Genomic DNA, 11,099 nt, shown 5'->3' with positions numbered 1-11,099 from the left:
TTGAGGTCTCGAAATCAACCATCTAAACGCACACAACTTCGTGTGACAAGGGTAGGTTTTTTCTCGTTATTATCTCGCAAGTTCGATGACCGATTTAGCTCAAGTTTTCAAAGGTTTGTTATTTTATTCATATGTTGAGATACACCAACTGTGTTGACTAGTCTTTGACAATTACCAATAGTGTCCACTGTCTTTAAAGGCTTATGTCCTGTTCCATTCTTGTTGGGGGAAGCTCGTCCTCGATTCATACATGTACACACATACATTACGCGCCTTACATCAATATCAAAGCGCTGAAAAGAGTAAAACCAATGGAACTCTAACTACAACAAATTAGTGGACACTATTGGTAATTACTTAAAAGAATTATTAGCATAAAACCTTACTTTGTAACTAGTAATGGGGAGAGATTGGTGGTAAAAAACATTGTGAGAAACGGCTCCCTCTGAAGTGCCATAGTTTTCGAGAAAGAAGTAATTTTCCACGAATTTGATTTCGAGACCTCAGATTTAGAACTTGAGGTCTCGAAATCAACCATCTAAAATTACGCTGCCCAGCTTCCAGCAGATACAACAAAGCAGAAGTTGAGGCAGAAGTGAAGAGGAATGGCTGGCTGAAAACATTATATACTGCACGTATCAGATGAATCCAGATGGAAAGAGTACCGCAAATTAGATGCCCTTTCCGAATTGAAGTTTTTGTTGCATCATTTTACGTTTTAAAAAAATGGGCCAAAATCTTCCTCTTTTTGAAAAAATCCGGACGATCAACGAATTTTTTTTTTTTTTTGGGGGGGGCCTTACCAACAATTGAATAAAGGAGTAACCAACAAATAATTAAGAGTCAGTTCAGGTAAATAGTTGACATAGTTGCTCACGGTCAAAAAATGAATTTTTTTTATACTTTGTTGGTGGAAGGGCCTTGGGGTGCAAGTAAACAAAATTGCATTTTCAATTCTATATATAGCCCGTTGCCATGGTTACGGCTCATTTTGTTTTTTGGCCATTTTAGGCCGATTTTGGGGTCTGAAAAACTGGTTTTTAGCTCATATTTACAACTCCACCCAACTAAAATGCAACATTATTTCAAAAAATCTTTTATATCACTACAAAGTATCATCCTTGGCCTTCCTTGAGAAAAAAAAAATTATTGCTTTAAATAACACCCTTGTGCTATTTTTGCATCATGCATTACAGTATGTTTTTAGAACTTGCAAAATCGACATTTTTACCCTATTTTTGGACCCCAAAATGTCAACTTGCCAGGGGTCTCAGAAAATTTTCCTTTCGGCTGTGATTAGGGCCAACAGTGGTCTTTCCATATCTGGTGTCAAAAACTTGGGCAATTGTATCCTGTTGTGACAGTACTGCCTCAAAACTAGACTTTTTTCCCCAAAACATGAAAAATGCCTTTTTAAGGGTCTTTTCACATAATATCGAAATACGTGTCCACGGTAAAAAAAAAAAGGAATATTTTTCTTATACTTTGTGGATGGTAGGATGGTAGGGACTTGGGGTCCAAATAAATAACATTTACATTTCAAATCATAATATAACACGTTGCCATGGTAACAGTTCATGTGTGTTTAGGCCAGTTTAGGCCGATCTTGGGGTATGAAAAACTGTTTTTTTAGTTAATATTTACAAATCCACCCCACCAAAAAACAAAAATATTTCATAAAACCTTTTACATCACTACAAAGTATCATCCTTGGCTTTACTTGAGACAAAAAAATATTGCTATAAATTTCACTCTTGTGCTATTTTTAGAACGTGCATTAGAGTATGTTTTTAGAACTTGCAAAATCAACATTTTTACCAGATTTGTTGCCCTCAAAATTTCATTATTTTCAGGGGTCTCAGAATATTTTCCTTTCGGTTTTGATCAGGGCCAAAATTTGTCTTTTTTATTTCTGGTAAGAAAAACTTGGCAAGTGTATCCTGATGTTAACAGTACTGTCTCAAAAATAGACTTTTTTCCTCAAACAGAAAAATGCATTTTGAATTGTTTTTTCTTCATACTGAATTTCTAACATTAAAAAGTAATAATTCCATCAATCTTGCAGCTTTTCCTTAGCACTAGTGGATTACCCAACATTTATCAGGAACTGTTGATGACCTTAATTTTAGAATTTGCCCGGCCCAGCCCCAATCATATTTCTTGACATTGCATAAAACAATGTTTTGTGAATAGCGCCTCTTCTTTTGAAAGTGTTCCCATTCGGTTGTTATTGGTGTTTTCATGTCTTCTGGGTAGAAACACTGTGTTTATTGTATCCTGTTGTGACTGATCATGCCTTAAGTATAGTAATTTTTTCAAAAACAATGCATGCTTGTTAAAAATCTGGCATTGTTTCCATGCCCTTTGAGTACTGAATACAAAGTTTTTATTTAAACATAATGGTATCCAACCAAACCATAACCAATGCTTTGCCACTGAGAGTTCTTGATTTGGCTACTTTACCTATTATACAGGTATGATTCCCATTGCAAGTAGAGTGCGATGAGCATTCTTTACAAGTTGTCTTTAATACAGGGCCTACTCTCCTTGGTCCCTGCCTGCTACCAAATGTAAAACTTTTCTTAGAGATAGAGATCATAAACAATGTAGTTTCTGTGCTTGCGGCAGATGGTTTGGAGCATCCAATCATGTCCAACACAAACGTGGGAAATTAAAAAGCCCGCTTAAAAGTGTTGGAAAAGTTTGCCAAGATCTTATTAAAAACAATGATACTAACGATTTGCAAGATGAGCGTAAGAGATTATTTAAAAGGAACACGTTGCCTGGGATCGGTTAAGTTGGTCTTTGAAATGCGTTTGTAACGGTTTGTTTTAAAATGCATGGTTTTTGAGTGATACTTGTGTGGATCATTATATTCTACTTTTAAAATATCTTTCTAATAATAATGCATTTTTTAATAAACGTTTACAAACGCTTTTCAAATACCAACTCGACCGATCCAAGGCAACGTGTTCCTTTAATGAAACAACATTGAAAGAAGTTGTAAAAACTTGCACCTGCTGAACATAAATAAGTAAGATGCATTTGCAGTAACAAAAGTCTATTCAGGCTAGTTTGATTATTATTTCCATTCACTATCTTACTAATTCATAATTATTATATATGTATCTGAGAACGATCAACAAAAAACATTGTCAAACATTACCTGCTGAATTGTTTATCACGTTAAATAAACCAACTCTTTTATTGTTTGCAACAGTACAATTGAAAGGAACCCACCATAGATGGGGGAACTGCTTACAGAAGGCCAAAGCAGGTGAATGGCCATTTATACTTTGGATACAGTACTTGCTCACTTTTAGAGCCTCTTTGTTCTGATTGGGATGAAAATGTTTAGTTTGGTAGCGGGCAGGGGACCAAGAAGACTATTATAAGGCCATGTAAAGACAAGAACAGTAAAGATTGCTCATCGCACTACTTCTCTTCTTGCAATGTGAATCATACCTGTACAACTAGGTAAAGTAGTTATGACAAAACAAGATCTCAGTGGCTTAAAGAGCATGGAAACAGTGCCATATTTTTTTAACAAGCATGCTCGTTTTTGTTTTTTATCAATTCAAACTAAGGGATAACTTCAAAATGCATTTTTATTGTTTTTGGAAAAATTACCATTTTTGAGGCAGAAGTGTCACAACAGGATACAATAAACCAAAGTGTTTCTCCTCAGTAGCGAGCAAACCATAATAATAGCCCAATCAAAACAAAAAGGGAAATATTCCGAGAACCAATAAAACATTAAAGACAGTACAAACTTTCTTGATGTGCAAGGGGAATTTAAAAATGTGACTTTCAAAAAAGAGGCGCTGTTCACAAAACTGTTATTTTATTTTATGCAATGTCAAGAAATATGATTGGGCCAGGGCCGGGGTGGGGCAAATTATAAGATTTAGGTCATCAACAAGTCCTGATCAATGTTTGGTAATGCACTAAACCTACAAAGTGCTTATAAAAAGCTGCCAGGTTGATGGAATTATTGCTTACTTCTTCTTGTTATAAATTCAAAATGAAGCAAATATTTCAAAATGCATTTCTCTATGTTTTCGGGGAAAAGGGTCTATTTTTGAGACAGTTCTGTTACATCAGGATACAATTGCCCGAGCTTTTCTTACCAGAAATTAAATGACAAATTATGGCCCTGATCAAAACCGAAAGGAAAATATTCTGAGACCCCTAAAAAAATGGAATTTTGAGGGCAAAAAATATGGTAAAAATGTTGATTTTGCAAGCTCTAAAAACATACTGTAATGCACGTTCTTAAAATAGAACAAGGGTGAACTTTATAGCAATATTTTTTTTGTCTCAAGTAAAGCCAAGGATGATACTTTGTAGTGATGTAAAAGGTTTTATGAAATATTTTTGTTTTTTGGTGGGGTGGAGTTGTAAATATTAGCTCAAAAAACAGTTTTTCATACCCCAAAATCGGCCCAAAGTGGCCTAAACACAAATGAACAGTTACCATGGCAACGTGTTATATTATGATTTGAAATGTTAATGTTGTTTATTTGCACCCCAAGTCCCTACCATCCACAAAGTATAAGAAAAATATTCCTTTTCTTTTACCATGGACACGTATGTCGATATTATGTGAAAAGACCCTTAAAAAGTCATTTTTCATGTTTTGGGGAAAAAAGTCTAGTTTTGAGGCAGTACTGGCCCAACAGGATACAATTGCCCAAGTTTTTGACACCAGATATGGAAAGACCAATGTTGGCCCTAATGACAGACGAAAGGAAAATTTTCTGAGACCCCTGGCAAGTTGACATTTTGGGGTCCAAAAATAGGGTAAAAATTTCGATTTTGCAAGTTCTAAAAACATACTCTAATGCATGATGCAAAAATAGCACAAGGGTGATATTTAAAGCAATAATTTTTTTTCTCAAGGAAGGCCAAGGATGATACTTTGTAGTGATATAAAAGGTTTTTTGAAATAATATTGCGTTTTGGTGGGGTGGAGTTGTAAATATGAGCTAAAAACCAGTTTTTCAGACCCCAAAATCGGCCTAAAATGGCCAAAAAACAAAATGAGCCGTAACCATGGCAACGGGCTATATATAGAATTGAAAATGCAATTTTGTTTACTTGCACCCCAAGGCCCTTCCACCAACAAAGTATAAAAAAAATTCATTTTTTGACCGTGAGCAACTATGTCAACTATTTACCTGAACTGACTCTTAATCATTGCTACTTGTGTTGGGTAACAACCTTTGCCCAACACGGTTGCCCAACGTTGGTTCAAATATCAACTGACTACATTTTTGGGTAACATTTTAACCAACATGTTTTGTCAAACTGTTTGCCCAACTATTGGATAAACGTTATTGCCCAACCACTGTTGGTTAAATTATGCCCACTTATGTAGCCAGTTGATATTTGAACCAACGTTGGGCAAAAAAGTTGGGAAATTTTTGACCAACGAGATTTGCAGTGTACTTCGTGTGACAAGGGTGTTTTTGTCGTTCATCATTATCTCGCAACTTCGACGACCAATTGAGCTCAAATTTGTACAGGTTTGTAATTTTATGCATATGTGGAGATACATTAAGTCGGAAGACTGGTCTTTGACAATTACCAATAGAGTCCAGTGTCTTTAAAGGGAGCTTTGGTAATTACTCAAAAAAGGATTGACCATAAAACATACTTGATACGAAGCACTGCAGCTATTGATGTATACTGTTTTGAGAAACGATTTACTTCTCAGTCATGTGATTTTAGAAAGGGATTCCAAAACATTTTAATCTGACAATCGTTTGCATGAAATGTTTGTTCGGATTGTCTTTTCCAATTATCGGATTATTGTTCCTGCAGAACTGTTCCAGATTGTTAGCGATACATAATACTTTCATACATAACACATAGCTTTTCTAAGTTTAACTAGAAAACTGCGAGTAACTGTTGTGAGTGACTCTACGAGTAAATGTTGTGAATGACATTGTTGGATCAACTGTTGTGGGTGACTCTGGTGAGTTTCTGTTGTGAGTGACTCTGGCGAGTATTTGTTGTGATTGAATCAATCAATCGAGTAACAGTTGTGAGAGATTCTGGCGAGTAAAATTTTGGCGATACACTTTTTTGATAGACTTTACTCTGAGTAATTGTTGTGAGTGACTCCGGTGAGTAATTGTTGTGAGTGACTCCGGCGAGTAATTGTTGTGAGTGACTCCGGTGAGTAATTGTTGCGAGTGACTCCGGCGAGTAATTGTTGTGAGTGACTCCGGTGAGTAATTGTTGTATGTGACTCTGCTGAGTAACTGTTGTATGTTACTCTGTCGGGTAACTGCTGTGAGTGACTTTGGCGAGGTTGATTAATGCTACGGCTCATGGAGTTTGTGGGGTGACTTGAAATCTGGCAGCCAGCTGAAATCAACTCCATACAATATTCTGAATTCAGCAAGTCCCCGACGAATAATCGTTTTTTTTTACCTGGATGAAATGTTATGGAGCCCTCCTGTTTGCTTCAGTTTTCTTCGCCTGTGACTTAGAAACAACCATTGACATCAATTGACATCTTGCAGACATGTGAGTAGAGATTTGAGCAGGGGCGATCGTTCTTAACCGGCCCATAAGTCAAATCATACCAAATTTCAACACAATCTTCACCTGAGCCTGCATTATTCGGTTCTCTTGGTTTCCATCCTTCGTTATAGTCCAGCGCTCTGCCGTCACTCCAGATGAAAGTTCCTTCATTGGATTGGTCGGTCAACCCAATCCAAACGTGTTTGTCGTCGGCAGAGATGAATGAAGATTTCACATACATGATCACGAAATTTTCTTCGTCAGAGCTGTGCGATGCAAGATGGCCCTGTCCGCTAATGGTAAAGAACTCCCGACAGTGGTTTTCGGCATCGGTCCACGACATTTCTTGACCCATGAAACGGTAGCAGTTGTGACGAAAGCGAGTCCATAGCGGTGGACAATCTGCACTGGTCAGCCCAATCACAGCCAGGACCATCACCGTAACTCGGAGAAAGAAAGCCATACTCTTGTTTTAGTTATCAGCCGTTTTGCAGGAGCACAATATGAAGAGAAAATAATTGACGCGTAGGTTTTAACAGTTTTCAGGACTGAGCCACTGTATACCTGTACATCTGATCGACAGATCAATGCCAGGCCCACAACAAATGCCACCACGTGATCAGATAAACGCTTTGAGGAATTGATCAGACTTTCAGCAGATCGTTTATTTCTTCATATGTTGGGGTTTCTTGGCTGAGCCGTTGAAAACAAAAATACAATAAAATGTCAGTCTGTGCAAGGACATTCCTCTTTTCGCTGAACACGAAGTTGCATGCTTGTAAATCATTGGACTTTTTCGCAGTAGTTCTACTAGGCTTTCGCGCTGTGTAAACGGGCTTTGTTAATTAACGTTCTGCGTATGCGGTTCTTAAATAACCTATGTGACTTTTATTATGTGGGATACAATTAATATCAACTCCCCCCCCCCTCCCAAAACCGGTTTACGGGCCTGTGAACATGTAAACACATTTTCCTAACAAAAAACCTAAAAATATCCCACACAATAAAAGGTCACATTCCATTTGAGATGACACCAAAATGCAAAATTGAATAAAAGCATGATCACTCATCACGAAAGTCTGGTAGGCCTACTGTGAACAAAATAATAACGCCTCCACTACCAAACTTTTCTTTTTTCTTTTCTTCCTTTCCCTTTTCCACAATGGGGCCCAAACGAGGGAAAATTAGATAAGCATATCACATATCCAAATGGGTAAATAGTTACTCACGAAATGTAAAAGAGTGAAAAACACCACTCTTTACATTTCGAGCTGTCCCCCTCACATGGTGATTATTTCATTCTTTTAGAGGGGTTTCACTCCACAGGACAGAGTGAGAAATCACTCAAAAAGATTGAAACTTCTATCTACAGAGTGGAAGGCCAGTCGAAAAAGAGTTGTCCCTCATACTCTGGGGGAGGTTTATTTATATGTATGGATAGCTTATGGAGTCAACTTTCATATGACACCAACAAGTCCGAACATAATTCATGCTTAGGCGAGCGCTGCTCACTTTTGTAAAGGGTATGAAAATTAGACTGCGCAGGAATTAGCCTTCCAATTTCTGAGAGGTAAGTCCTTTCGAGCTTACAAATTCAATCCAATATGTCGGCTACTTATTCTTCAGATCAATGGGTAACCTGAAGAATACTTAGTAAACATCTGTGACATTCCCTTTTTTTTTTTTTTTTTCAACAAACCGTATATTAATTTACAAAATCCCCATCTGGTTACTTAGTAAATCAATGAGATGTTCTAATGATCTTACAATAACTGAAATGTTGGGTGAAGGTTTTTATTCAAAGTCACAGATGGAATTACAGCTTGTAACATGGAAATTGCAACATCCTGACTCCCATGAATACACGCTGAGTCTACCAGGGAAAGTTACAAGGCTACACAAAACAATGCAATTCCTGTTCACTAATGCATACAAATTTGGTTTAATAAACCTTAAAATTCATCCAGCAAACCCAAACTGATCGCAATTTCTCATGAGTTTATCATATCCACCCTATTTGTAAGCTCCAAAGGACTTACTTCTCACAAAATTGGAAGGATAATTCCTGAGCAACACCTTTACAAAAGTGAGTAGTGCACCCAAGCATATTATTTTCGGACTTTTTGTGTCATGAAAAAATGAGAGTTGAATCCATAAGCTATTCATACAAACAAACCCGGAGTCATTTTTTATTTTTGGCAGCCATTTCAAAAGTGTGTAGTTTTTCCCGACAGTACCCTGTATGTTATATAGCATTGAAGTCTGAGTAATATTAGCCATATGCGAAATTAAAATACATATTTTGTAATGCAAGCCTCAGGCATGTCTTTTAAAATCTCTGAAACAGCCAATTAACCAACTCCATTAAAATTCAAACTAAGTTTAACAACATTAAAGTTAGTATCCGAAAGCCCAAAACGGAGACCATAAATTGATTGACTGCTTTTGCACCGTGATGTTATACAGTGTTGGTACAGGTTATTTTTCAAATCTGGCGAGTAACTGTTACGGGTAACTCTGGCGAGTAAATCTTTAGGTTGACTCTGGCGAATAAACTGACGTGAGTGATTCTACTAGTAACTTTTGTGAGTTACTCGGGCGAGTAACTGTTGTGAGTGACTCTGGCGAATAACTGTTGTCTGTGACTCTGGCGAGTAACTGCTTTCATTGACTTTGGCGAGTCACTTTTGAGAGTGGCTTTATAGGATTCTACTAGTAACTTTTGTGAGTTACTCGGGGAATAACTGTTGTGAGTGATTCTGTTGGGTAACTGTTGTGAATGACTCTGGCGAGTAACTGTTGTGAGTGTCTACAGCGAGTAACTAATAAGAGTGATTCTGGTGAGCCACTGTTGTTATGACTTTGGCGAGTAACTTTTGTGAGTGGCTTTACTCTGTGGGGAGTAACTGGTGTGAGTTACTCTGTTGGGTAACTGTTGTTGTGAGTGGCTCTGCTGAGTAATTCTTTTGAGTGCCTTTGGCGAGGTTGATCAATGCTATACGGAACGTGGAATGTGGGATGATTAATTAATAATTCTGGCAGTTAGCCGAAATCAACTTCGTACAATTCTGAATTCAGCTATGTCGCCGACGAAAGCGATTTTTTGTTTATTTGTCTGGATGAAATGTTATGGAGCCATGTTTGCTTTCATCGGCTTTCTTCGCCTGTACTCAGAAACAACACATGACACCAATCGGCATCTTGCAGACATGTGAATGAGGCTCGGAGCAGGGGCGATCATTCAAACCCGTCTGATGCTCCATACGAAACCAGATTTCACCGCAATCTTCCCCGGAGCCGTAATCATCCGGTTGTCCAGGAAGCCATTCCTCGTAGTCGAACGCTGTGCCGTCACTCCAGCTGAAAGTGCCTTCATTGGACTGGTCGGAAAACCCAATCCATACATGTTTGCCCAACGCAGAGATGAATGAAGATTCCGAATACTGGATCAGGAAATCCACTTCGTCAGAGCTGTGCACGGACGCAAGATGGGCCTGTCCGCTGATGGTAAAAAACTGCCGGCAGTGGTTTTCGGCATCGGTCCACGACATTTCATGACCCATGAAACGGTAGCAGTTGTTACGAAAGCGAGTCCATAGCGGAGGACATTCTGCACTGGTCAGCCCAATCACAGCCAGGACCATCACCGTAACTCTGAGAAAGACAGCCATACTTGTTATAGTTATCAGCCGTTTTGCAGGAGCGCAATATGACGAGAAAATAATTGGTGCTAAAGGTTTTAACTGTTTTCAAAGGCTTTCAGTTTTTGAACATCTCTTTAACACAAAGTCGCATGCCTGTAAATAACTGTTCTGTAATATTATATTTTGTCATTGTACATTTCGGCAGTAGTTCTACAGGCTTCCGTGCATGCTATGTGAACATTTCAATTGTGTGGGATATAAAAATAAGCCCACACAATACAGGTCACATGCTACATGTCACATGCCTCTACTACACATTTTTTCTTTCTTTCTTCTTTTCTTCATTTCCCTTTTCCCCAACGGGGGCCAGACAGGGGAACATTTCATAAGCATCACATATTCAAAGGGAAAAACCACTTTAGATTTACCCGAGTGGAATTGAAACTGAGAGTTAAAACAGTTCAACTTGGTTAGTTTCTACAATAAGAAAAACTGCATTACAGTCAGACTAAATTTAATAAGTTTAGTAACAGAGAAAAAGTAAGGGAACAAAAAGTACACATAACTAATACAAAATCAACCGTAGTGGAAAACTGACGGATCCAAACCATGGTCATATAGATTGAGCAAACTTGAGACAGATCCAACCAATGCCGTGAAAACCATTAAGGTTGCCCTTGCAGTTTACTCCTCAAAATCCTGACAAAGGATTAAGATTTTCTATTATATATAAAAGAACAAAACATCTAGCATAAAAGATGACAAAGGGGACACGTGGTGAAAACCATACCATTTTGTATCCTTTTAATTGTGTCAATTATAAAAAGAAGCCGTCAGTTAATCCACTCAAAAGTCCTTTTCACACTACAGGTATTTCCCGGGAATTTCCGGGAACTTTTGGTCGATCTTTTTACACTGCAA

General features: G+C 37.9%; 2 protein-coding genes across 2 annotated transcripts; both read right to left on the bottom strand.

Moving 5' to 3' along the window:
• Positions 1-1,839: 1,839 nt before the first annotated feature.
• LOC139938959 (alpha-N-acetylgalactosamine-specific lectin-like) lies at positions 1,840-7,012 on the bottom strand. The gene has a single exon (XM_071934644.1). The coding sequence runs from the start codon at positions 6,995-6,997 to the stop codon at positions 6,497-6,499; it is 501 nt and encodes a 166-aa protein (XP_071790745.1). The 5' UTR covers positions 6,998-7,012; the 3' UTR covers positions 1,840-6,496.
• Positions 7,013-9,699: 2,687 nt separating this feature from the next.
• Positions 9,700-10,385, bottom strand: LOC139938960 (echinoidin-like). The gene has a single exon (XM_071934645.1). It carries the CDS (start codon positions 10,203-10,205, stop codon positions 9,705-9,707), a length of 501 nt encoding a protein of 166 aa, XP_071790746.1. The 5' UTR covers positions 10,206-10,385; the 3' UTR covers positions 9,700-9,704.
• Between the last annotated feature and the right edge of the window lie 714 nt (positions 10,386-11,099).

The sequence above is a fragment of the Asterias amurensis genome, chromosome 6, assembly GCF_032118995.1.
Source record: "Asterias amurensis chromosome 6, ASM3211899v1".
Taxonomy (NCBI): domain Eukaryota; kingdom Metazoa; phylum Echinodermata; class Asteroidea; order Forcipulatida; family Asteriidae; genus Asterias; species Asterias amurensis.
Note: the sequence above shows the minus strand (reverse complement) of the source record. Positions and strands in the feature narration are given on the sequence as shown.

Coding starts and splice junctions, on each gene's coding strand:
- LOC139938960 (XM_071934645.1), bottom strand. CDS start 10,205: ATGGCTGTCTTTCTCAGAGTTACGGTGATGGTCCTGGCTGTGATTGGG.
- LOC139938959 (XM_071934644.1), bottom strand. CDS start 6,997: ATGGCTTTCTTTCTCCGAGTTACGGTGATGGTCCTGGCTGTGATTGGG.